This window comes from Tenrec ecaudatus, chromosome 16 (genome assembly GCF_050624435.1).
Source record: "Tenrec ecaudatus isolate mTenEca1 chromosome 16, mTenEca1.hap1, whole genome shotgun sequence".
NCBI classification, from domain to species: domain Eukaryota; kingdom Metazoa; phylum Chordata; class Mammalia; order Afrosoricida; family Tenrecidae; genus Tenrec; species Tenrec ecaudatus.
Window position 1 is genome coordinate 64,441,158 of NC_134545.1, and position 27,464 is coordinate 64,468,621.

General features: G+C 41.5%; 1 protein-coding gene across 1 annotated transcript in view; it reads left to right on the forward strand.

Annotated features, from left to right (window-relative positions):
• Window positions 1-692: 692 nt before the first annotated feature.
• IPMK (inositol polyphosphate multikinase) overlaps window positions 693-27,464 on the forward strand; it is a 46,029-nt gene continuing 19,257 nt past the window's right edge. Inside the window, exons 1-3 of the mRNA XM_075534060.1 lie at window positions 693-1,191; window positions 15,205-15,290; window positions 22,575-22,671. Coding sequence (XP_075390175.1) covers window positions 1,002-1,191; window positions 15,205-15,290; window positions 22,575-22,671 — 373 coding nt within the window. The 5' untranslated portion in view covers window positions 693-1,001. The remainder of the gene's footprint in view (window positions 1,192-15,204; window positions 15,291-22,574; window positions 22,672-27,464) is intronic.

Here is a 27,464-nt window from a genome sequence, read left to right on the forward strand (position 1 = left end):
TAATTAGATCTGGTTAGTCACCTCCCTACTCAGGTCCTTGAAAAAACAAAACCGAAACCAGGCAAAAACCACCGGCTCCTTCCCTTAACAACGTGTTTCTTTGAAAGGAATGCGTATTGTTCTCGACCCGTGCTCTTCAAATCAGTGCAGCCTTCAAATAGGGCAACACTCTGAGGAAGGGGCCAGGCCGAGGGTTCCCTTGAAGCGTGTTCTAAGTTGGCCGCTCTCACTGGCGCCGCGTTTCCGCGCGCGGGGGGCGTTGGAGAGGGCTGACTGAAATAAAGGGGTGGTGTCTCTAGCTATTTAGGGCACTGTTGCGGTCTCCCCAGTCTGCTGAAACGTGACTGCTCCTCACAGCTGAAAATCTCTAGGTCTAAAGCCCCGAACGGCGCGCCAAATGAATGAAGGCTCAGCAGGAACGACAGGGTAGGGTGGCGGGAAGGAGATCAGAGGCGCAGCCCCCGTCGGACCGCCGTCTGCGGGCGCCGGCCCCGCCGCGGGGGTCCCGCCGGCAGCCTCTGGGCATGCTCAGTGGCGGCGGCGGCGGCGGCCGCGGGTCGCGCTGTCGGAAGCTCGCCGCGGCGGCCGCGAAGCAGGCGGCGCTGACGCGCGCGCGGCAGCCGAGGGGACTGGAGGACGGCGGGAGGGGGCGGGGCCGCGGGAGGCGGGGCCGCGGTCGCCGTCAGGGCCCCAGGGAGCGCGGGGCGCCGCCGCCGCCGCTCGTCGGCTCGGATCCGTCTCCAGGCAGCGCGGGGCCGGGCGTCCGCGGCAGCAGCGCAGGCAGCCGGGCTCCAGGGAGAGCTGGGCACGGAGAGCCCGCGCCTCGGCGGCGTCATGGGTCTCCTCCCCGGGCCTCGGCGGACACCAGCGGCGGGAACCCCCGGGCCTCCTCGTGGCCGAGCCTGAGCTGGCGACCCCCGGGCTCCCCGGAGCGCCCCTCCTCCTCCCTTTTGCCCCCCTGCTTTCGCAAGCCGCCGCCGTCACCGCTTCAGCTCTCCGTTATGGCAACTGAGCCGCCATCCCCGCTCCGGCTCGAGGCTCCCAGTCCCCCCGAAAAGCGGACCGCGCAGCCGGCCGAGGCCGCCCCCGAGGGCACCCCGCAGCCGGGGGGCGGCAGGCTCCGCTTCCTCAACGGCTGCGTGCCCCTGTCGCATCAGGTGGCCGGGCACATGTACGGGAAGGACAAAGTGGGTAAGTGGGGGTGGCGCGGGGCTCGCTGCCACCCTGCCGACTCCTCGAGCCCCCTGGCCGACGCAGCCTGGCGCCGGCGGGCAGGGCTGGACCCCCCTCCTGGGCACCTTTTCCGCCCTCTTCCGGAGCCCCGGACTCCTGCGATTTTGGGGGTGTGGGGCGTCAGGGTGGCGTGGGGGTGGCGGGGAGAGGAGTGCCTACCCACCCCAGGGAGGGAGGGTGTTAATTGGGTACGGCGTTCTTAGTGGGGTGGGGAAAGGAAGGGGGGGGGGAGGAACTTCATTTTCACTGGACGGGGAAGTGAGCTTCTCCCCTGAGTACAAGGTCTGTTTATTATAGGCGAGTCGCTATTGCAAAAGAAAAGCAATGAAATGCAGATGATGCTAATCTAGTGCTTCTCTTCTGGGTGCAGCTGCATAGCTGGAGGGAAAGGAAAAACTGTTTTTCCAAAGCTTGACTTGGCCTATTTCTCCTTGCTTCTAGAGGAGGTTTTTCTAGTGTTTCCTATGCTTTTAGCTTTCTACCGGAGTGTGGTTCCAGTGGGACCAAAACTCATTCCTGATAGAAAATCCCCCCAACTAAAGTAGAAGGGCTTGCTCTTTTATAGTCTCGGAAACCCAGGGAGCAGTTCCTCTCTGCCCCCTAGGTTCACTGAGAGTTGGAATTGACTCATTATCAGTGGGTTTTAAAGAACATTTTAAAAATAGTAGACTAGCATGCCAATTAGACATTCGGTTGTTTTTATAGTAAGACTAGATCTTGGCTTATGTGATTCCACAATTTTCAAAGCAGCCTACAGGACTCTTCTCAATCTATTCTGGTGATAAAGAGGTTCACTTTAGAAACGAATTCACCTATAGCTTACCCACATGTGTACAGGTGGAGGTGTGATGATAAGTGTGCAAGTGTTGTGGACCATGGAATTGGCAGGGATGTTAAGGACAATTTGGTTTATGTTGATAAAATGATTTGCGTTTAGGTTGGTATGAAAATACTAAGTTTTAAATAGAGGTGACCGAAGCCAAACCTGGCTAAGTAACAAGACTAAGTTCACAGCTGCCCTTTGGTAGAATCATGAAACCAAGAGTTATAGGGTCTTATCTGAGCATCGAATCACATAAGCCAACAAATAACTGAGGGTAACAGTGACTTAAATAGTACAAAATCTATAATATAATCTAGTTGATTGACATATGACATATTATTTTCTTCAGTTGTTTCACCTAGGCTAAATCCAACTACCATAAGTCAGTTCTGACTTTTAGCAACTCTATAGAACAGAAGGGTTTCTGAAGTTGTCAATTTTTACCAGAGTAGAAAGTCTCATCTCTCTACTGCAGAACCATGCTGATGGGTACAAACTACTAACAAACCAATACGTAACTCCTAGTCTACGGTTTGTTTTCTCTCCTTAGCCTCTGAATCAGAAATAGTGATTGATTTTTAAGGCTATTAGAAATGTGTTTCATGGCGAGGGGGAGCACTAGCCTTTCTGAAAATAATTCTGTGGCGAGAAATAAAAATACATATGTCACAGGAGATGTAGTGGTGACGTGTTGGGCTCCTAACCACAAGGAAGGTCAGCAGTTTGAAACTACCAGCCGCTCTGCAGGACAAAAGATGAGACTTCCTGCTCCCACAAAGAGTGACAGTCTTGGAAATTCTGCCCTGTCTTACAGGGTTGCCTGCCCTATAGTTTTACCCTGTCCTTTAGGGATGAGTAGAATCGACTACACCATAGTGAGTTTGGCTTGCTTTGGAGACCCATATCAAACCCACGGCTGTTAACTCTGACTCATATCAACCCTATCCCATCTAAGGCTGTAGATCTTTACAGGGGCAGCCAGCCTTGTCTTTCTCCTAGGGATTGCTGACCTTTGGTTTCGCAGTTCAAACTTATTACTGACGCCAACCAGGAATCCCATACAAGGTATTAAATGGAGACTTCTATATAACATTAACTGTCTCTTCCAATGAGGGGTCATTTATATGTGATACCTGTTTATATAGTTAGAAAAATTTACCATAAAAACCAGTGACTGACGTTGATTCTTTCTTCCGGTGATCCCAGGTGTGTCAGAGTAAAATTGCTCTATAGAGTTTTCTTTTTTTTAAGTAGTGGAATTTTAAAAAAAACCATTTTATTAGGGATTCATACACCTCTTATCACAATCAATACATACATCAATTGTGTAAAGCACATCTGTACATTCTTTGCTCTCATCATTTTTCAAAGCATTTGCTCTCCACTTAAGCTCTTTGCATCAGGTCCTCTTTTAAAAAAATTTTTTTATAGAGTTTTCAATAACTGATTTTATGGAAATAGATTTTCAGGCCTTTTTTCGAAGGCATTGCTGGGTGGACTTCAATCTTGTGGTTAGCAGTCTGGTGTTCGTTGACTGTTTTCACTACTTACTAGGGATCTAGGTTGTGTTTCAGTATCAAGTTGGTTCCAAAATAACAGTGACCCTATGTGTCCAACAGAATGAAACACCATCTGGTCATGTGTCAGCCTCATACTTGTTATTTTGAAACTATTGTTGCAACGAATGTGCCAATCTATCTCAGCAAGGTTCTTCCTCTTTTTCACTGACTTTCTACTTTTCCATGATGCACCTTTTTCAGGGACTGGCCGGCCTCTCCAGATAATACGCCCAAAGGACTTGAGACGAAGTCCTTCCTCCAAGACTGCTTTGCTTGTTCTATTGGCAGTCCATCATACTTCTTCATCAATCAGAATTCAAATATATCCCTTCTTCTGCAGTGTTCTTTATTCATTGTCCAACTTTCACGTGCCTATGAGGTGATTGAAATATCATGGCTTGGGTCAGGCACACCTTCCTTTTCAAAGTAGCATTGTACCTTAGGTTTCATCATTGCTTATTGTGTGTGTGTGTATTCTACAAAGTGATAAATGGAAGTAAATTATGCTGTCAGAGTGGGAAATTGGGTAGGTATATTTGGGAAATGAGAGAAGTCTTCCTTAAAGCAGAAATAATTAAACTGAGATCTTAAGTAATTCTAGGATTTGGCTGGACTACAGGAGGTTGGGAGGACAAGTCAGCTCTGACTCATGGTCTGTGTTTAACCTGGTGGTTGTTGCTTTGGTTTAAATTCATTGTTTTGAAGATGGTGTCAGGCAGTCTCATTGAGAGTTTCTTTATGTATTTAGTTGGTGGAAGATGTTGTAAAAGGGCCCTTGGCAATGAGATGAAGCTATAGAGGTAGATGGGGCCCGGAAGTATAGGGTTTTTAGATTTTTGGTCTTTATCTCAAGAACCGTGAACTGAATAGACCTTTGTATGTTTCCCTTAAGAGCACTCTATCTGGAAATGAGGATAAATGAGTTAAAACTGCAGAGGCACAATCCACCAGGGGTGCAGTGAATGAGATGGAAAACAGCTGGCTACATCTGACCTACTCTGGCTTCCCTATTTCCTATAGCCAGGAGGCAGGGCTCAGACAAGCCTTCACCTTCCATCTTTACCCTCTTCTGACGCCAACCATTGCTCCCACTGCACTCTATTTCTCTGCCGAGTTTGATAATTTGTTGCAATGGCCACCTAGAATGCTGCAGATAAGATTAAGGGGGTTTACTACGGAATTTAATAGGCAACCACAAGTCAGGATCAGCTCAGTAAGGATATAGTCATTGGTCCACCACAAGACAGCCAGCCAGCAGCCAAGCCTCTCTCTGGTCCTCAGTCTTTCATCCACACGGTCTTCTTTGGGCAGGGAGGCCAACGAGTAGTTCAGCCTCACAATCACTTAGCCTCAGGCCAAATGAGAAGGTACTCCCTACTCTCTGTGTCACCTTCCCACAATCTGATGTATCTGGTCTCAGTGGCCTCTGCCACTTCAGGCAGCCCTTGGATGTGCTCTTCCAAAAAGGCTCGGTGATTTTTTTACCCCCTGCCTCCCAGGTGGCTCTTACAGCATACCAAATGGCATTGATGTATTTTAGCCAACCATAACCCCAAGGAAAATGGTGGGTGGTGTCTTAACTCACACCCTCTAGTTTTAAATACGCCTCCAAGAAAACAAAGGGTATGACTTGGTACACACCCTCTACTAAAGTCCAGGCTTAATCCTGCTCATTAGTACAGTAGTAGAGAATGCCCTCCAACGTGGGGTTATAGCCAAGGCAGAGTGCAGAATTATTTCACATCAGGAGTTATGGCTAAAAGGACCTTATGAATTGACTTCATGTCTGTTTCACTTGGCCCCTTGGAGCAAGAGCAAGAAGTTGAGAGAGATTTGAAAGGTGAAATTTCAGTAATATTTTATTGGTTTTGGGGTATTAGTTTACACGGCAAATTAGGTTCTCCGATTCCAGTGATGATTGTCACTTAAGAATGTAACCGTTAAAAAAAAAAAGTAACCGTTGCTTATTGAAATTAGGTATTAGTGATTTCATTCAGAGAGTTGTATCTGACTAATTACTAATGAACTCTGGATGTGACTTAAAACTCTTCTGAAAACTGTGGCTTGAAGAATTAATTTGCCACTCAAGTGATCTAATTAAAAGAGATTAGATTTTAGAGGAATTGATTTTATTTTTGCATTAAATTTAAATCCCTACTCTCAATTTTATAAGATTCTTTTGAATAGGGATTGGCTTTATATCAGCAAAGATATAAAGTGAGTATGAATATGTGAAGGGGCTTCAAAAATATTCTATTGGAAAATTCTATTTAAATTCAATTTTTTTCATGAACTTTTTGAAGCTTCCTTGTACTAGCAACCTATAAATATTTAATTCTAAGTTATTTATACAATGTGTGTGTGCACTAGCCAAAGGATACCTGATGATAATCACCCCTATTTGAGAAATTGATAAGTAGTAATTCAAATTTCAACAATTTATAGTTCTCTCCATTGCTCTGGTGCCGTAGTGGGTACTAGTTGGGCTGTGATCCTCCAGGTCAGTAGATTGAAACCGCAAGCTGCTCTGTGGGAGAAAGATGGGCTTTCTACTTTCTAAAGAGTTACAGTCTCAGAAACTGACAGGGGAAGTTTTACCCTTTCCCATATGGTCGCTTTGAGTTGGCATCGATTTGATGGCAGTGGCTGACTGACTGGTCATTGTCACAAATCTCTTACAGTTTTATAGTATTGCATTCAGATCCAATCCTTGGTCCTTCACCTGAAATAATTTTACATGATACGTTTTTTACTCATTATATATCCTTCTATCCTTTCCCCCCCCTTTCTTTTCTTTTTGTTGATGTCATTAAGTTTTGGGGGTTTGTTTAAAACCATTTTATTGGGGGCTTATACAACTCTTAAGACAATCCACACATACATCCATTGTGACAAGCACATTTGTATATACGTTGCCATCATTTTCAAAGCAATTTCTTTTTACTTAGACCCATGGTATCGGCTCATTTTCCCCTTCCCTCATCATTAAGTATTTTAAATGCCTTCCCACCCGAGGCATTCTTCTTTCGGCTCAGCTTTGGGAAGCTCTGCTGAGCACTTCACCAGGAAGGTCTGGTGGTGTATGAGGCACCGGCAGAGCTTCCAGCATGACAACCACTTACATACAAGCCACCGGAGTGTGGCAGACTGGCAGGGGCGCCCAGTCCCTAGAGAAGGACAGCATATTTGGTAGAGGGTTAGTGCCAAAGAGGAAGACCTTCAACCAGGTGTAGTGCGTGGCACATCTGCACCCATGGGTTCCAACAGCACTTGTGAGGCTGCCACATGTTCTGCTAACCAGGAATTTTCAATTTAGGATTGATATTTTATCAGCTTCTAAAAGGAATTCTCAGGCCTTGTTAACGTTTAAGAATTAAAAGCATGAAACATAGTGCTTGAACAGAACAGTGAATCTTGTAGTTAAGTACTAAGAATGTGTTGGTAGTTTTGATAATCAGTTATAACTGATGATGTGCACTAAAATCTAATTAAAATACATTTAAGTCTTAGTTTTAAGAATAAAAAGCATTAATTTTTTATTATAAAAGTAGAATATGCCCTTATAGGAAAACTATTCAAAGTTTAGTAATTTCTTTCCTCTTTCTCACCCATGGACAATTACTGTTAACTGTGTCTTTGTTTGTTTTTTAAATTGTAGTTTGGGAGAAAGTTTATAGAGCTTGTTTTATTTTTTTAAGTTGTGAATTGAGTGGGGGATTTACATTTCAAACCAATAGCACCTCTGTATTCAACAGTTCTAACCAGTCATATACCTCACAGCCCCGCTGACTTCTCATCATCTTGTGGTCTTCCCTTTCAACTAAATTAACATCTGTCAACTCTCTAGTCTGTTACTTTATCTTCCTGCCCTTGCCTCCTCCAGCCTGGTAACCTCCTAAGTCTATTTCCATTGGTGTGCAAGTCTTTGTCTTGCCTTTTATTCGTATAGTAGTGTTCTCAACTAATAGTTGTCCTTTCATGATTAGCTGACTTCACTCAGCATAACAATCTGCGGGTCCATCCATGTCAGGAGGTGCTTCAGGTTCTGTAGTTGTTTTCTAGTGATGCTTAGTGTACCGTTGTGCGTATGTACCAGAGTTTCTTATCTAATCTTCTACCAGTGGGCATTTAGGCTGTTTCCCAGGTTTTGCTATTGTGAACAGTGCTATAATGAACATGGGAGTGCACATGTCTGTCCATGCTGTGTCTCACTGCTTTATACCCAGCAGAGGAACTGTTGAATTGTATGGAATGTCTATTCCCATTTGTTTGAAGTGTTGCTTTCCACACTGGTAGTATACATACTAGTTTCCCATTCAACAATTTATACACATTTTATTTCATGTCATTGGTTATAACCCTCTCAATGCAACAGTTTTTTTTCCCCCTTTACTTCCTGGGAGCCCTGTTCCCATTGGTTCTTCTTTCCTGTCGTCTGAATTTTGTTTTAGGGCAAATGGTGCCCTTTCAGTCTTGTATGATTGATGACAATGAGTACACTCCTCTCTCTAGTATTATTTATTCACTCTATAGATATGTCTGTTGCTTGGCTGAATGTTGGTCCACAGCCTCTGAGATTATGAACGAGTCTGGTCTTTATCACCAATAGTAGCCTTTTTCAATTTTTAAAATTTTATTCTACATTTTACCCCTTTCTTTGCTCAGGACTTTTCTGCTGTGATCCTGTTCGGAACAGTCAGTAGTGGTAAAACCTGGCACCAGTTAGTTTTTCTGGCAATAGGTAAGGTACCTGTTATCCTTGCACTGATTATTACCTTGAGTTTTCCTTGTCTTTCCTCTTGCTCCAGATCAGGAGAGACGAAGAGTTGCATCTCACATGACCACTTGTGAGCTTACGAGACCTCAGTTACTACTCACTGAATTAGAAAGTCACTACTCACCATTATCATTGTGGACTGTATTATATCACTTGACCCAGGTGTCCCCTGGGACTGTGGTCCTAAGTCCCCAAGCCCAGTGAATCATTCCCTCAAGGTGTTTGGCTGTAGCTAAGAAAGTTTTAGAACTTTGCCCCTGTAGGCTGTACCCAAATTATCCTTGGATATATTTACTGCACAGCCCCAATTGCCTTGCCACATCTGTTCTGCTTGCACATCTACCTTACGGTTCACTGTTTTATGATTTGTTTCTTGGGACATAAGCACAATTTTGGCCCACCAGGCCTAGAGGACGATGACCCCAATTAGAGCAGCCAGTCCACAGAGAGGACCACATGGCCAGCCCCAGTATGAGACATGACGTCCCGCACTGACCCATGGTCCTGCGGGGGACAGCACCGGAGACACAGTGTGGGAATTGTGTCCGATCTGATACTACCACACTGAGGCAAAGTACTGGGGGAGTGCAGTGGAACAGCAAGGGAATTGAGCGGCAAGGTCCCCAGGGAATGCTGAAAGAGGACTTTGGGGCCAGGGCGTGGTGCCCTAACAGACTGGACTGGAAACCACTCCTAAAGGCCAATAAACAATCCTTGAACTAACCACAAGCTTTTCTTTCTTGTTGTGTTTTGTTTTGTTCTTTGTCAGTGGTTTGTTGTTTTTTTAATGTATATTGTTGCTTGGTTTTGCTGGGTTTGTTTTGTGTGTGTGTGTGTGTGTGTGTGTGCATGTTATTATCTCTGCAGGTCTGTCTAAATAAGATAGGCTGGATGAACAATCTGGAGGAGAAAACAATGGGGGCCGACAGTTCCAGGGGGAACATGGGATTGAGGGAGGTAGGGGGGGGAGGCAGTGCTGTTCACAAACCCAAGGATAAGGGAACAACAAGTGATCCCAATGGTTGTGAGATGGGTGTGGAGGCCTGGTAGTGCATGATCAAGGGTAATGTAACCAAGAGGAATTGCTGAAACCCAGGTGGGGATTAAGCATGATAGTGGGACAGGAGGAAAGTCAAGGGAAATAGAGGAAAGAGCTGGGAGGCAAAGGGCATTTATAGAGGTCTAGATAAAAGAATGTACATATGCAAATGTATTTATATGAGGATGGGGAAATAGATCTATGTGCATATGTTTATAGGTTTAGTATTAAGGTAGCAGAAGGACATTGGGTCTCCACTCAAGTACTCCCTCAATGCAAGAATACTTTCTTTTATTAAATTGGCACTCTATGATGCTCACCTTCCCAACACAACTGCTAAAGACAAAGCAAGTGAATAAGCAAATATGGTAAAGAAAGCTGATGGTGCTCGGCTATCAAAAGATCGAGCGTCTGGGGTCTTAAAAGCTTGAGGGTAAACAAGCAGCCATCTAGCTCATAAGCAACAAAGCCCACATGGAAGAACACACCAGCCTGTGTGATCATGAGGTGTCAAAGGGATCAGGTATAAGGCATCATCGGAACAAAAAAATCTTACCATAGTGAATGAGGGACGGGAGTGCAGAATGGAGATCCAAAGCCCATTCGTTGGCCACTGGAGATCCCCTTGCAGAGGGGTCTAGGGGTCTAGAGGGGTCCACTTAAGCTCTTGGTATCAGCTCCTCATTTCCCCCCTCCCTCCCCGCTCCCCCATCCTCATGAACCCTTGATAATATATAAATTATTATTTTGTCATGTCTTACACTGTCCAATGTCTCTCTTCCCCCTCTCCGTCCCCCAGGGAGGAGATTATATGTAGATCCTTATAATCGGTTCCAATTTTCTACCCCACCTTCCGTCCACCTTCCAGTATTACCACTCTCCCTACTGGTCCTGAAGGGATCATTTGTCCTGGATTCCCTGTGTTTCTGGTTCCTATCTGTACCAGTGTACATTCTCTGGCCTAGCTGGATTTGTAAGGTAGACTTGACATCATGATAGTCGGGAGTAGGAAGCATTTAGAAACTAGAGGAAAGCTGTGTGTTTCATCGTTGCTACACTGCATGCTGACTAGCTCGTCTCCTCTCCACAACCCTTCTGTAAGGGGTGTCCCGTTACTTACAGATGGGCTTTGGGTCTCCACTTTGCACTCCCCCTCATTTACAATGATGATTTTTTGTTCTGATGATGCCTGATACCTGATCCCTTGACACCTCGTGGTCACACAAGCAGGTTGCTTCCATGTGGACTTTGATGCTTCTGAGCTAGATGGCCGCTTGTTTACCTTCAAGCCTTTAAGATCCCAGATGCCATATCTTTTGATAGCTGGGCACCATCAGCTTTCTCCACATTTGCTTATGTACTCATTTGTCTTCACATTTTATCAAATTTATTGAAAGAAATTCTGTAGAGAAGAGGTTGCTATGCATCTTCTAGGGGTTCTCTTTTACTAACCTCTTGTTAGGTGTCATTGAATTGATTCTGACTCAGAGTGACCCTATGTACAATATAAGGAAATATCCCTGGGTCCTGCACCATCCTCGTAATTGTTCTTATGTTTGAGACCATTGTTGCAGTTACTGTGGCAGTCCATCTCCTAGAAGGCCTTCCTTTTTTGCACTACCCTTTCACTTTTAGGCATGATATTCTCCAGGGATTGATCTTTCCTGATAGGATGTCTTAAGTACATGAGATATGTCTCACTGACCTTGCCTCTAAGGAACATTCATTGTTCTTTTTCCAAGACAGATTTGTTTGGTTTTTTTTTTGGCAGTCCATGAGACTTTCAGTACACCACCTTTCAAATACATCTATTCTTTGGTCTTCGTAATTCAATGTCCAACTTTCACATGCATATGAGATGATTGAAAATATCATGGCTGGGTCAGGTACACCTTAGTCTTCAAAGTAACATCTTTGGTTTCAGCCCTTTGATGAGATCTTGTGCCTCAGATGTACCCAATACAGTGCATCATTTGATTTTTTTACTGCTGGGTCCATGAACATTGACTGTGGATATAAGCAAGTTGAAATCTTTGACCAATTCTGTTGTTTCTCTGTTTATTGAGATGTTACCTATTGGCCCAGCTGTGAGGATTTTTGGTTTTCTTTACATTGAGTTACAATCCATTCTGAAGGCTGCAATCTTTCATTTTCCTCAGCAAATGCAAGGTTGTGTCATCTGCATATCACAGGTTATTAGTAAGTTTTCCTCCATATTTGGTGCTGCCTTCTTCTTCATATAATCCACCTTTTCAGATAATTTGCTCAGCATGCAGATTGAATAAGTATGCTGAGAGGATATAGCACTCATGCATATCTTTCCTGATTTTAAACCATATAATATTCCCTTGTTCTTGCTAAGCTATGCTTAATAATTTATTACAGATTTTAGTTTAGATACTCTTATTCCCTGGTTAACTGACTCCATTTTCTTCCCATGCTGTGTCCCAGATGAGTCACTGCTCCTGTTCTACCTTTTTAAATGGTACTTGGCTGTCCTGAGAGTGCATATTTGTTGTTTATGATCTTAGCTCTTTTATGCTTTCAAGAAAAGTTAGGATTTTACAGGTTGTTTAGCTTTTTCTTAGTTTTAGGCAGAAGTGGTTTTCACCTTTCTTTATCTTAGATAGAAATTGGAAACCCAGGAATTTGTTTTTGTTTTGTTTTTCTGATTCTGTCTTTTATGTTATTCCAATTAAACATTTGTTAGAGTATTTGATAATATCCTATAGGTCTCTAATCTAGTCCTTTTTTCTTCAAGTTATTCTTTCCCTATTGCTTAACTTAATGTTTTATTGATGTTCAATCTTCCTTAATCTACCTAGGATTATCATCTGCTCCATAGCTACTTCCTCAAAAAAGTTGTAGGGGATGTGTAGTGTTCGTATAAACTGCCCTAACCAAGCATTTCAAACTGACTGGTGTGTAAGAGTGGACCGTTAGTGTTGTGCAGTACTAGAGGCTAGTAGTTCAAACTCTGGGTGTTTGCATTGCCATGTTTTCACCGACAGCTCTAGGGGAAGACTCTTCCCTGCCTTTCCCAGCTTCTGGTAGCCTTAGATATACTTGGATCATATTACCATCTTTTCTCTATCTTTGTAGATTATCTTCTATAAAGAATGGACTCGCCTCTCTCCAGGATGACTTCTTGCTAATTGAACTCACAATATCTTCAAAGATCTTATTTCCAAGCCAGATCATTTTATAGGTATCTGTATCCTATAGACCTGTCAAGATTACATCCTAAAAAGTCGTATGGTAGTTCTACTCCTCACAGTTCTAAACCAGCAGCCACCTCTCTGAAGAAAGGTGGACTCGGTACTCAAAGAGTTGCAGTCTTGTGAAGCTACAGGGTAGTTCGACCCTATTCTATAGGACTGCCAGGACTTGGCACCGGCTCAACGGCAGTGAGTTATTCTTTGCTAACTAGCATGTTTTTGTGAAATCCATTTCTAAATACGTGGACATTAAGGTTAACAAATAACACTGGGATGAATCTTCCTGGTACTGAGCCAAGGCCAGTGCTAGCTCGTATCTAGTGACTTTAGAAGGTAGTTCCTCTTCCAGTGGAGACTATTAGACGTGCTTCTTCGGTCCCCTGCAAGAACTCCAGGATTAGGTCTGGATTTTAGTCCTCACTTTGTGCTCTGCTGGGTGTTGTTGTACTAGCTATACAGCCATTTGTAATGCCACTGAATCAGGAATATTTTTTAGCTGCTTTTTCTTCAGAGGAGAAATATACAGGGGGTGAAGTAGGAGTGGAATTACCAAGTATAAAATTTATATATGGCCACTGTTAATGTGTATTTGTTTTTAAATGGGATCGAGAAACACTACTGCTTTTTATTGCTTTTTGTTTAACTATAACTATCTCAGGGAAATTTTTACAAAATCACTTCATTAGGGACTCGTACAACTCTTACCATAATCCATACATACATCAATTGTGTAAAGCACATTTGTTGGCCTCATCATTCTCAAAACATTTGTTCTCCACCCAAGCCCCTGGCATCAGCTCCTCATTTTTCCCCTCCCTCCCCACTCCCCACGAACCCTTGATAATTTATAAATTATTATTTTGTCATATCTTGCTCTGTCCCACATCTCCCTTCACCCACTTTTCTGTTGTCTGTCCCCAGGGAAGAGGTCACATGTAGATCCTTGAAATCGGTTCCCCCTTCCAACCTACCCTTCCTATACACTCCCAGTATCGCCACTCACACCACTGGTCCTGAGGGGATCATCTGCCCTGGCTTCCCTGTGTTTCCAGTTCCCATCTGTACCAGTGTACATCCTCTGGTCTAGTCAGACTTACAAGGTAGGATTTGGATCGTGACAGTGGGAGTGGAGGGAGGAAGCATTTAGGAACTAGAGGAAAGTTGTATTTTTCATCGTTGCTACATCGCACCCTGACTGTCTCGTCTCCTCCCCAAGACCCCTCTGCAAGGGGATCTCCGGTGGCCTACAAATGGGCCTTGGTTCTCCACTCTGCACTCCCCCCTCATTCACTATGGTAAGATTTTTTGTTCTGATGATGCCTTATACCTGATCCCTTGACACCTTGTGATCACACAGACTGGTGTGCTTCTTCCATGTGGGCTTTGTTGCTTCTGAGCTAGATGGCTGCTTGTTTACCTTTAAGCCTTTAAGACCCCAGACACCATATCTTTTGATAGCCGGGCACCATCAGCTTTCTTCGCCACATTTGCTTATGCACCCATTTGTCTTCAGTGGTCGTATCAGGGAGGTGAGCACACAATGATAAGATTTTTTTTGTTCTTTGATGCCTCATAACTCATCCCTTCAGCACCTCATGGTCACACAGGCTGGTGTGTTCTTCCATGTGGGCTTTATTGCTTCTGAGCCAGATGGCCGCTTGTTTACTTTCAAGCCTTTAAGACCCCAGACGCTATATCTTTTGATAGCCGGGCAACCATCAGCTTTCTTCACCACATTTAGTTGTTCACCCACTTTGTCTTCAGCGGTTGTGTTGGGAAGGTGAGCATCATAGAATGCCAATTTAATAGAACAAAGTATTCTTGCATTGAGGGAGTACTTCAGTGGATATTCAATGTCCCTCTGCTACCTTAATACTAAACCTATAAATATATGCACATAGATCTAATTCTCCATCCTCATTTATAAATATATTTGCATATGTACATGTCTTTATCTAGACCTCTATAAATGCTCTCTGCCTCGCAGCTCTTTCCTCTAGTTCCTTTTACTTCCCTCCTGTCCCACTATCATGCTCAGTCCCCACCAGGGTTTCCACAATTCCTCTTTGTTACATTACCCTTGATCGTGCCCAGCCAGGCCTCCCGCACCCTCCTTACCACCGATTTGGATTGCTTGTTGTTCCCTTGTCCCTGGGTTTATTAACACCACTACTCCCCCCCCCCCCCCACCTTCCCCTCTCCCATGTCCCCATGGAACTATCGGTCCCGTTGTTTTCTCCTCCAATTGTTCATCCTCAGGGAAATGTTTTTAATGAAAAGTTAGCAATGTTTTGTTTATTAGAAAGTGTGAATGGATCAGAAGGGTGAATGGTGGTTGGAGCTATTAAAATTATGCTATTTACAAGTGGTTTTGTAATGCTCTGCAGATAGCAATAACCAGAATACTTTGGCTGTATGTTAAAATGAAATTAGCAAAAGAAACTTCTATATTTTTGTAGGTAATCTCCATGGAGCTTCAGGAACAAATCTATCTTGTGAAATAAGGTGGACATTTACTAAGTGGAGAACATTTTCTGATTTTTATCATCCCTTAGGTATACTGCAACACCCAGATGGCACCGTTTTAAAACAGTTGCAGCCTCCCCCAAGGGGTCCCAGAGAGCTGGAATTTTATAACATGGTAAGTGGAGCAAGGTTTGTGTTGCTAAAGAGAGTTTCAGGGTTTGGGAGTGGTGTCTTACAGTAAAAACACAATACTTAATAACATATCTTGATACTTCAGATGTGTAAACAATGTTTACCTTTAATGTGTGATTCATTCTAGTCTTTTCTATCCATTTCATTTTTGAAAGGTCTTTAATCTGCGCTGGTAAATTGACTTACCTAATTGGTGCTGATGCACAATTTGAAAAACACAACTGAAGGTGAATTGTAGTTCTGAGAAATGCTAAGTGAATGTTTATACTACAGGATTTCCCATAGCCTTACTTGTGGCATTAATGTATACTGTGAATCTCTAAAGCAGGGTTCTTAATCTTCCTAATGCCACGATCCTTTCATACAGTTCCCATGTGGTGGTGATCCCCAACTATAAAATTATTTTCGTTACTACTTCAGAATTGTAATTTTGCTACTGTTATGAATCGTACTATAATATCTGATATGCAGGATGTATTTTCATTGTTACAAATTGAACATAATTGAAGCATAATGACTCATCACAAAAATATGTAATTATATATTGTGAAATATTTACTTGTAATGACAAATCAATGAAGTTTTGTCTTGAAGCATGGTGTAGCATGGGTAACAGCCTTCACGCAGGGTACTCGTGTGGGCGCATCTGCATGTGGGCGGACCCGCCTGGAGACTGATAAAGGAGCAGTGTCTCGGTTCCTACGACCCTTGGAAATATGTGTTTCTGATGGTCTTATGTGACCCCTGTGAAAGGGGCTTTCGCCCCAAAGGGTTTGCCACCCACAGGCTGAGAACTGCTGCCATACAGGAAGAGTGCATGTTTAACATTTGTTGAGCGTTATGACTGAGAGTATGTCTTTCAATTTCTATTCCTATGCTTTGGAAGTTTAGTAAAATAGTAAAAGTAAAGTGAGGTATTCTGGGAAGATAAAATGTTGAGAGTAAGAAATCCGAGTGCGATCTGCATTTTCTAATGATTTTCCCATCAAACGTGCAACTTTGGCATTTCATACAATCCCTGATTCTAAGTTTTCTTATCTATGTAAAACAAAGAAGATAGATTTATTCCTTGTATAATGATGTTGAAATTACTGTGCTTTTTCCAGTGTCTTTTCCCCCCAGTTTCTTAATACTGTATCCAGCACACAGTTGTTAAAATAAATATTTTGATCTCACGTGGACTTTATACAGAGGTTATAAGGCTCCTTTATTAGCGCTGCGGTGCTAAGCTCATGTATGTAGAGACATAAAATGATTATGAGTAATAACTCTGGACAGTGTTATGAGAACATCAATGAAGGCAGACCTTGTCAGTTTCCAGAGCCCATTCAAAGGAAAGGACCGCAGGACTGCCTTCAAAGGGCTTCCCCAGCCTTTGTGTAAGGAGTTGTCAATAAGGACATCATAGGCTTTCTGCTACTGTGACCAGTATACCAAATAGTGGATAGACTGATGATTTCATTTTATTTTAAAGGCTTGTGAAATCTTCACCTTTTAAGGAGAAAATGCATCATAATATGGATTACCAATATTTATCTAGTTATGTGTTGAAGGCATTTGTTGTTAAGGTTCCTTTTTTTAAATGTTCTTATCAGAAAGGAAAAATGAGCATTTTAATCGTTTTTGTTTTTCTGTGTCATTTGATTAAGGAATAAAATTGCTTTATTATCTTCACGTAAGTCTTTTTTTTCTGGATTAGCAGTATCAGAAGAATTTTTGACCTAAAGTTTCTTATTTGTTTATTTACTAAAGTTTCTTAACAAGGATATGACAGATGATATTTTGTTTAGTTTTGCATAACAGCTCTATTTTGAGAAGATTCATTTGTTTATTTTACCCATATAAATTATACAATTGCATGATTTTTAGAATATTCATAGAGTTTTGCTGCTAGCACGACAACCCATTTTAGAATATTTTCATCACTCTAACAAGAAATCTGTTATCAGTTACCTTATATTTTCTTTGTAATTGCTCCAGCTCTCCGAAGCCCCATAAATCTATTTTCTATCACACTAAATTTGCCTGTTTGGGCATTTTTCTATATATGGAATTATATGTTTTTTATTGACTTTGTTCATTTAAGCACAGTGTTTTCAAGATTCAAAATACAGTATGCATCAGTACTTCCTTCCTTCCTTTGTATTGGTGAACACTGCTAATACAGATTGTGTTGTTCTCTCCACCCACTGCTATCAAGGCAATTCTGACTCACAGCAGCCTCACATAGGGTTTGCACATCTATAAGTCTTTTTTCACAGACAGCTTCATCTTTCTCCTGCAGAGAGCAACTAGTGGATTTGAACTCCAGACCTTGTCTTTAGCAGTTAACACTTAGCCAACTGCACCATCAAGTATCCTTTCTGTTGTTGTTAGGTTCTCTTTGGTGGCATAGTGGTTTCCTGTTGGACTGCTAACCACAGTGGGTTACCAGTTTGAAACCACTCGCTGCTCTGCTGGAGAAAGACGAGGTCTCCTGCACTTATAAAGATTTACCTTTCTGGAGTCACACGGGCAATGCCACCCTGTTCTATAGGGTCCCTATGGATCAGAATTGACTCAATATCTGAGGGTTTGGGTTGTTTTGGTACACCTGCATATTTCATTATAATACTTTCGCATCTTGAGTTACTCTTTGGAATTTTCTGTTCAGTGCTTTCACTTCATTTTTCCATTGCTTTAGCTAACTACTCTTGTGTTTAAGAGCAAGTTCCGAATTCTCTTCTGACATTGATTTTGGTGTTTTCTTTCTTTTTAGTGACATTTTACTTTATTCATATATGATGTTCATACTCCTCTGGTCTTCAGTATTAATATTCAGTGCATCAAATCTGTTTTTGGTATAGTGTCTGCATTCAGATGGGGGGGGCATGCTTGTTAAGGTAATATTTTAGCTCTTGGGACTTGATTTCAGTTTCTTCAGCTTTAACATGAACTAACGAATGAACAGTCTGTTCTACCGTCAACCCCTTGGACATTCTTTGACTGGTTATATTAATATATTAAGTTCTTCCATCTTCTCTTTCCATAGATTCAGCCTCTTTGATTCCTGTGTATATTCCATTTAGTGAGGTCCTAGTGCATAATCACTGCTTATGTTGTTGAGAAAATGTATTTGCAATGGATAAGTCTTGAAATTCTTTCTCTTACCAAGGCCATATTTTCTACCCACTACCCCTCCCTTTTAAAAAAAATTTTCACCAGTAATTATCAATATATTTTGATTGCATTCTTTATTAATTTCAGACTGAAGAAATTGATAACATCATAATTTTGGGTGTATAAATGTCAATAATATTCATATGAACTGGGTTTCCCTGTAGGTGGATGATATTTTTCTATCACAGACAGCATTGTACTTCAAAATCTTGAAATGTTCTTTTTAACAGTGATAATGACACCATTCCCCTTCAGTTCATGCTTAGTTCTCATAGTGATGTCTTTACTTTTTAGATATATGCCAAACTCCAGTTTGTTCTTAGATTTAGATAGTCTTATCTATTTAGCATTCCTGGTAACTCATTAATTCAAATTTATATGTCGTTTTCTGTGTAGGCAGTTATATATCTTATGATTAGTATATATGTGTTCTCCCCTTCAATTTCCTATACTTCTGTCAAGGACCAATACTTGGGAGTACTTTCATGTCATTTGGTAGAAAAGTTGCTAACATCCCCTGTTAAGAGTTTTTGGTTGATGCTTCTTATAATGTTAAAAAATTGCCTTCCATGTGAAATGGGATCCTGTAAAGAAACAAAGGGAATAGCTAGGCAGTTTATTAACGGGGAAATTTGCAAAGGTGTGGTCGGCCAGTGCTCGAGACAATCTGCAAGGCTTTGGGAAGAGGGAATGAGTTCTGGAACCCAGGGATGGCCATATTTCGGGCAATACCAAACCAAGCCAAACTTAATGCCATTGAGCTGATCCCAACTCAGAGACCCCATAGGGTAGAATAGAATTTCCTGTGAGTTTCAACATTGTACTTCTTCACAGGAATGGAAAGCTCCGTTTTTCGTCCTCAAAACTGCTGGTGGCTTCTAACTGACCTAGCAGCCCAGCACATCACCACTCTGCCTTGTAAAAGATAGGTCCATTATTATGCAATAATGATTTGAAAATCCACCCAATAGGCTTGACATTTCATCTTCTGTCTGGCCTTAAAATTGACAGGGAGTTTGTTTATAGCGTGAGCAGAACTGCCATGTTTTGTGGGGTCTTGCATGTTTTCTGCCTCTGGCAGGATACGGTTACCACTTTTTTTTAATGGTTTTGTTGTATTTGCTTTATTTTATTTTAATCACTTTTTTGGGGGCTCTTACAACAATCCATACATCCATTGTATCAAGCACATTTTTACATATGTTGCCATCATCCTTTTCTTTAAAAATTTTTTTAATGTTTTATTAGGGCCTCATACAACTCTTACCACAGTGCATACACACATCAATTGTGTAAAGCACATCTGCATATTCATTGCCCTCATCATTCTCAAAACGTGCTCTCCACTTAAGCCCTTGGCATCGGGTGCCATCATTCTTTTCAAAACGTTTTCTTTCTACTTGAGCCCTTGATATCAGCTCCCCTTTTATTTCCTCCCTCATTTTAATTTCCTCCCTCTTTTCTTCCACTGTTTTTTTGTGGGGGGGTGATCCCAGTGGGTTTTTATAAAGGACCGAAGCAGTTTCAGGCGGTTACAGTAAACTGAACTGAACACAAGCCAGAGAGAGAGAGAGAGAGAGAGAGAGAGAGAGAGAGAGAGAGAGAGAGAGAGAGAGAGAGAGAGAGAGAGAGAGACCGAGGCCCAGCAGCATAGTCTGCGTAGGAGCAGCTGGAAAAGAGTTCCTCCACTTTTTAATTGTTTGTTTTGGTGAAAATATTTGAGTGTTTCCTTCTGTGATGGATGTTTGCTCTACACAAGCCCTGACTTTTATAGGTTTGACTCATAAAGCCCAGATCTGCAGGATATCCGGGCACCTCAGTGCCGTCAAGAGGGATCCAGAACAGAACGCATCCTTTGGACATGGGCACCTGTGCCTCCTACACGGAGAACCTCTTAGACTCAAAAGATAGAGCCCTTATACTGAAGACCGACAACTAAAAAAAGCAACAACAACAAAGTCTCACTGCTTTGAGTTGATAAAGACTCACAGCAACCCTGTAGGTCAGAGTAGAACGCTTTCATCCTTATTTGACATTTGTATACATTTTTGGTGAGCTTGAGGTTTCTGTTCAGAATTTTTGCCCATTTTGTGATTGGGTTGTTTGTTTTCTTAACCAGATTTGCAAATATCTCTTTTATCTGTGACTTGTCATTTCATTCTCCTAATGAGATTGTTCACAGAGGAGAAATTTTTAATTTAAACGAAATTCCACCCTCCCAATTTTTTTTGTACTTTTGAGTTGTAACTAAAAAGTCATTCCCAAACCATACCTGGCATATATATATATATATCTTCCTTTCTCCTAAGAGTTGTATGGTCCTGTACCTAACATTTAGCTAGACTGGCCCTGAGTTTCAATGTAGTTGTGTTATGATGTAATCATCCCTATGATGTGATCAGCCAGTCCGTTGTAAGGAATTAGGGTGGCATACAACTCCTTCACTTAGGTCATATGTAAGAGGATCCTCTGTAAGAGGGCTTTCCCTGGAGAGAAGCCAGCATTACTTTTTGTAAGACATAAAGGGAGAGAAGTAAGCAGAGAAGAGGGAACTATTATTACAACCAAGAAAGAGCCAGGGGCTGAGTGTATCCTTTGAACTCTTCTGATAGCTGCCTGGACCTGGAGAAGGAATGGTGTCAATATACCCAGAGATCTGTCAGGAACGCCTGGCCCACAGATGTTGAAAGGAGATCACAAAGACCTTCTCCCAGGCCCTGCAGAGAGAAAGCTTTCCCCTAGAGCTGGTGCCCTGATTGAGGATGTCTAGCCTCCTGAGCTATGGCAGAGAATACCTTTCTGTTACGGTCATCGTTTTTGGTTATTTCTAGTATAACAGTATGAGACAACTAAGACCATGGATGGGCCTGTGAGCCATTTTGAGTTAATTTTTATAAATATAAGTTCTGTTTGTGTTTTTGCATGTGGATGTCCAGTTTTCCCTGCATCATATTTTGAAAAGATTATCTTTTCTCCAATGAATTGCCTTTGCTCTTTTGTCAAAGGTAGTTGACTTTATTTTGTAGTTTCTCTATTCTTTCCCCCTAATTTGTCTATTCATTTAAAAATATTTATTTTTCTGATCTCTATAACTTTGTAACTAAGTCTTAAAGTCAGGTAATGTCAGTTTTCTAAATCTATTTAGTGTTGTTTGAGCTGTGTTTTGTCATTTGCTTTTATATATAAACTTTACCATCAGTTTGTTTTGATGTCCACAAAATAGCTGAGTTGGATTTTTATTAGGATTGTAGAATTAAAGTCTTATAAATTATTTTGCATGAACATGATAAATAGAATCGTGCCACTAAATTTTCATAGGCGTTTTATACTAGTAAGCATTCATCATCTTAGATATTTCAGTATACCATATTTGGACAGAGTTTATTGCATAGTATGTCGTACAAGTTGTTTTTAAAACAAAGACACATCCTTTCACATCTAGAAAAAAACTAGAATCTGGTTTTATATATTTCTTTTGTCATAATTTCTAGAATTATGAATTATAAGTTAAACAATTTAATGAGAAACATTTATATTTAATTTCTTAAAGATAATTTTTGTTAAAAATCATGACTTCTATATAGATATAAAATGAACATGTTAAAGATTTAATGTATTTCAGTATTTAATAAGGAAACCAGGCAGATGTTAGAACCAGTTCGAAAGAGAAGTCAAATAAGTGCAAATTTACATCAAATCAAAGAAGGCTGAAATAAATGTACAGTAGTCACTAAGCCCCCCCACCCATGCCCTCTACTCGAGGGTGGTGGATAGAAGATATTAGGACTTCTCCTGCCTAGAATTTATTTACATGCATATCGACAAGAATTACTTTGCATTGCTATTGGCATAATTTAAAGAGTTATAAAATGGTTCAGGGAATGTGTAAGGCAGGTAACCAGGAAAGGTGTTCTCATGCTAGACGTAGTTTCTCATTGACAACACCCAGTAATCTTTTTTGCTTATCCCAAATTTATGTCATCTAAAATTATTATCTAGATAAACTTATGATTTGGTGGCATTGTGTTTTATTTGATAAATGCTCAGGGCAGTAAAAACGAAACTATAAGACACTGACATGCAATTGTTATATTTCTATGTGTTTCAGGTTTATGCTGCTGATTGTAGTGACAGTATTCTTTTAGAGCTACGAAAATATTTGCCAAAATATTTTGGCACCTGGTCACCTCCTACTGCACCAAATGGTAATGTTTTATTAATTCTGGTTGTAGTCTTAGCACATGAGAATAGCTTTTCAAAGATGTTATGTAAAATCAACTCTAGTAGTATAGAAACACGATGTATGTGTATTTTCTTCTCGAATCTCTTCTATTTCTTAATACTTTTGCTTATGATAATCATTTTCTGAAAGTAGGTAATGTGTTATAATTGATTTAAAGCAGATTATATTGGTACTTAATACTGTATTAATTTATAAAGGACCATCTTTCCAAATATATGATTTTGAGTAGGAAAAAAATATCAGAAATATTTTCTCTGCCAGTCTTTTCTCCTACCTCCTGTTCTGCTCCCTCATTCCCACCTCCAGGCTTAACATCGCAGTCTCTGGGAAAGCATTGATAAGCTTCACTCTTAGTGGCAATAGTAGCTGTATAAGGACACGGCTCTTTTCCTCTTTACTTACTTGAAAGCCGTATGCGACATTTTTGAAGGTCTTTGTCAGAACAGACAAAATTTAATTAAGTGTCTCAACTACCTAATCACTCACATTTGCATAGGTTTAAGAATAAGCCACGAGCATAGTAAAGTTTAAATTTCTAGACTCAATGCCCAGCCATTCTGACTCTGCAAGTCTATGATATTCTTGTTCAGTAGAAGCTAGGGGTTTTTCTCAGCAGATTTTGGAACCAGAACCTGAGAGCCTGCCAGAACCCAGGGAGATCTCTTTTCTGCATGTCTACTTTATTTCTGAACCTTTCATTTCTCTCCTGTGCTTTTTTCTCTTGCCATGCTCCTTCCCCACCAAAGGAATACACATTATAGTACCAGTCAGTCACTGAGGGTAGAAGTTTACCTGTGAGTCCCAACTCTAGATTAGGAAGACTCGTCAAAGGAGCCGTGGTGGTGGTGTTGGTTAAGTGTTAGACTGCAAGGTAAGCGTTTCAGACACGCCAGCCACTTCATGGGAGAAAGATGAGGCTGTCTGCTCCCATCAAAATTTGAAAAGCCTTGGAAACTATATAATGTCACTGTGAGTTGGCGTTGACCCTATGATATTCAACTATTTTAAGATGTAGCATAGACACAGGAGCCAGAGGTACTGAATGAAGAAGTTCAAGCTGTACTGAAAGTATCAGCCCATAACAAAGCTCCAGGAATTGATGGACTAGCAATTGTAATGTTTCAGTAAGCTGTTGAAGTACTAGAACCACTCACTCGCCAATGCCATGAAATTTGGAAGATACCCAGTTGGCCACCTGACTGGGAGAGATCTGTATTTCTTACTGTTCCAAAGAAAAATAAGCTAACAGAATGGTCTCATTGATATTACATATATGTAAAATTTTGCAGTACTGCGCTGCCAGGGAGCTGCCAGAGGTTCAGGCTGAATTCAGAAGAGGAAATGGAATGCTAAGGCATTCAACGATGGGGGTCATAACAAGCTATGCTCAAGGATAGCCCTGAGAAGAATGGGAATCCAAGAACACTACATGTGCTCATGCAGGACTATACATAGATCGAAAGGCAGTGGGACCTATAGAAAAGGGACAGACTGTATGCTTTAAAATTGGTGTCCTCTCACAGTACTTTGTAGGTTGAGCAAATAACCAGAGAAGCTGGACTATATGAAGAAGTTAGTGACATCAGGATTGGAGGAAGACTTATTAACAACCTATGTATGAAGATGACTCAAACCTTGCTTGATGAAAGTGAGGAGGATTTGAAGCAGTTGCTGATGAAAGTCAAAGATTGCAGCCTTCAGTGTGGATTACAACTTGTGGTAGTAATATAATCTGGTGTTAACTTGGGGCTATTAAGAGTGAAGGGGTAGAGTGTAGCCTCTTAATCAGGTCGCAGCTTGATGGCCTCATTTGGAGACGTTCAGAAGATAAATAGCTCACTGGATGCCAGATACACTCACTCTCTGCTCCACAGTCCTGTTGCCAAGCCACATGGAGGGAGCTATGCTGATGGACTCAGAGCCCCTGAGCTGGAGGAACCATGTGGAGACTCCTGCCAGTGCTAAGATTCTTCCACCGCCACTGGATCCACAAGACTTTCCACCCACTGGTCTGTCATCCTCCTGCACTCAGCATCATTGTATGTGTTGCATGAGTCTAAAGAGGAATTTACAGACTGTTATTGGGCAGATGGGCTATTATCGGATGTATGGATTTGATCTGGGCTGGGATCTTTTCTTAGTATACAATTTCTCTTTGATATAAAGTTCTCTCTTACACACATGATTTGTTTCCTTCATCTATTTGTACTAGCACACAACACATTGTAAAGAAGACCAAAATCCTCACAACTGGACCTGTTGGTCATAATAAATGGAGAAAGGACTGAAGTTAGGATTTTGTCTTGCTGAGATCTGTAATGCTGATGGAAGCAGCAGTCACAAGATCAAATGATGCATTGCCTTGGATAAATCTGCACAAGACCTCTTTAAAGCACAGGAAAGCAAGGATGTTACTTTGAGGACCAAGGTGCACCTGACTGACCCCGTGCTATTTTCAATCGCATCTGCAGAGGGAAAGTCGGACACTGAATAAGGAGTATCAAAGAAGCATGGGTGCATTTGAATTACGGTGCTGGTGAAGGACACTGCAAGTACCAGAGACTGCCGGAAGGACAAACTGATCTGTCCTGGAAGAAGGACAGCCGAATGTTACTTATCGGCAAGGATGGTGAGATTTCATTTCACAGACTTTGGACATGTTGTCAAGAGAGACCAGCCCCTGGAGAAGGACATCATGCTTGGTAAAGTAGAGAGGAAACAAAAGAGACAAAGGCCCTTTCCTTGAGATTGATTGACATACTGGCGGCAGCAGTGGACGCAAGCACAGGAACAATTGTGAGGATGGTGCAAGACTGGACAATGTTTTGTTCCGTTGTGCATACGGTTGCCTTGAGTCCAAAGGCACAACCACCAATCACCACAGCATTTCCTTGGTGATCTCCATGGCTTCTATCTCTTATCAGTATCTTAAAAAGTAATTAGGACACACCCTACACTGGAACTCGTTAACATAGGCAAGAATTTTTTTTTTCCAGGAAGGAATATAAAAAAAGGTATTAGTGTTAAGATTCCAAGCTAGTTTTTGGTGTTTGTTATCACTTAAGTTATTGAACTTCAAGGTTGATCTACCATGAATTAAGCTTTATTCTAGTAAAAGGATCTGCTGTCATAGCATTTACAGAATGAGTGGAGTACAGAACCCAAACCTAACTCACTGTCCTTGAGTCAAGGCCAACTCAAAGCAATCTTAGGACAGGATAGGATTGTTCCTGTGCGTTTCCGAGACTGTAGCTCTTTACGGGAGTTGAAGGCCCTGTCCTCCTGAGGAGCTCTGGTGGTTTCAAACTGCTGACCTTGCAGTTAGCAGTCCAATAAGTAATCACCACCACCAAGCTTGTGGAAAAATTGAATGAAAAGATAGTGGAGTTTTTCCATGAATTCTTTGAAGCCCTCTTGTATAACATTAATATTCTTGCTTAAAATTCTACATGTTTAAAGCTTATTTTGTTTATTTTTATAACATGGGGAAAATAATCAAGGGAAGAGAGTTACAAGAAAACTCCAGGGAGCGTGGAGGGGGAACCCATCACAAGGTTGAATATATAGCCCACGCCCCAGGGGGATGAATAACAGAAATGTGGGTGAAGGGAGACAACGGACAGTGTAAGATACGAAATAACATCAATAATATATATGATCAAGGATTCAGGAGAGGGGTTGGGGGTAGAGAGAGGAGCTGGTACCAAGGACTCAAGTAGAAATGAAATGTCTTGGAAATGTTGATGGCAACATACGTACAAGTGTGCTTAATACAATCAAATGATTGATTGCTGTAAGATTTGTAAGAGCCCCCCTAATAAAATGATTAATAAATAATAATATTAATTTAAATAAAGAAAAGAAAAAACTCCAGACCGACCTTTAGAAGGCATTAATCGATATTTTATGTTTGAAGGTTGCTGCTCTCAGGGAGGCACTAGACTGCTAAGTGCAAATCTGCAGTTTAAACCCATCACCTGCTCCTAGAGGAAAGGTGAAATTCTCTACTGTAAACATTTCCAACCTCAGAAATCCTTTGTAGGCCTGCTGTAAAAACATGGCTTGCGAGCAGTGGTTTGGGTTTTTGTATTTTGCTTTTTGACTAAGCAACCAAGCCGTCATATGCTAATTCCAAATGTATAAATTGTATCAAGAAACCTGAAAAGATAAAGAAAAAACCATACTTGGGTAGGTGAAATAACATCAAATAAAATCCATGATAACTAGGCCTATTTACTTAGAGGAGTGGTGTTTGTAAAGGAATGACTCAGCTTATTATTGTGTGAGGAAGGTGGGGTCCAGAATCCTACTGGGCACTGGGAAGGAGAAGAACAATCCTTCATCCATTGAGCACACATTAGCTGTATTCCTGCAATGCTGAGAGTTTGCATTTCTGTTGTCCTTCGTAAGAGGAGGAGGTGAAGGAAATGGGGATTTTATATTCAGACTTACAAAGTCGTTTCTGCTAGCTCTAATCATAAAGAGGATTTCTTGCTTATTTTCAATCACTGACAAATTGGCAAAGTTTTAAGGAAAATAACGATCCTGCCCTGAAATACTGCTAGTAGATAGTTTCTGGGTCTCTGTCTTTGTACTCACATGTAGGACTGGGCTCTTCTTGTGTTGTAGAAACCAAGGGTGTTAAAATTGTGAATGCCAAGCTGCTGCTAGTTCATCTCTTGGCATTTCAAATATGAGGAGGCTTCAAAAAAGTTTGTGAGAAAATTTCATTATCTGCCAATACCATCTTTTCAT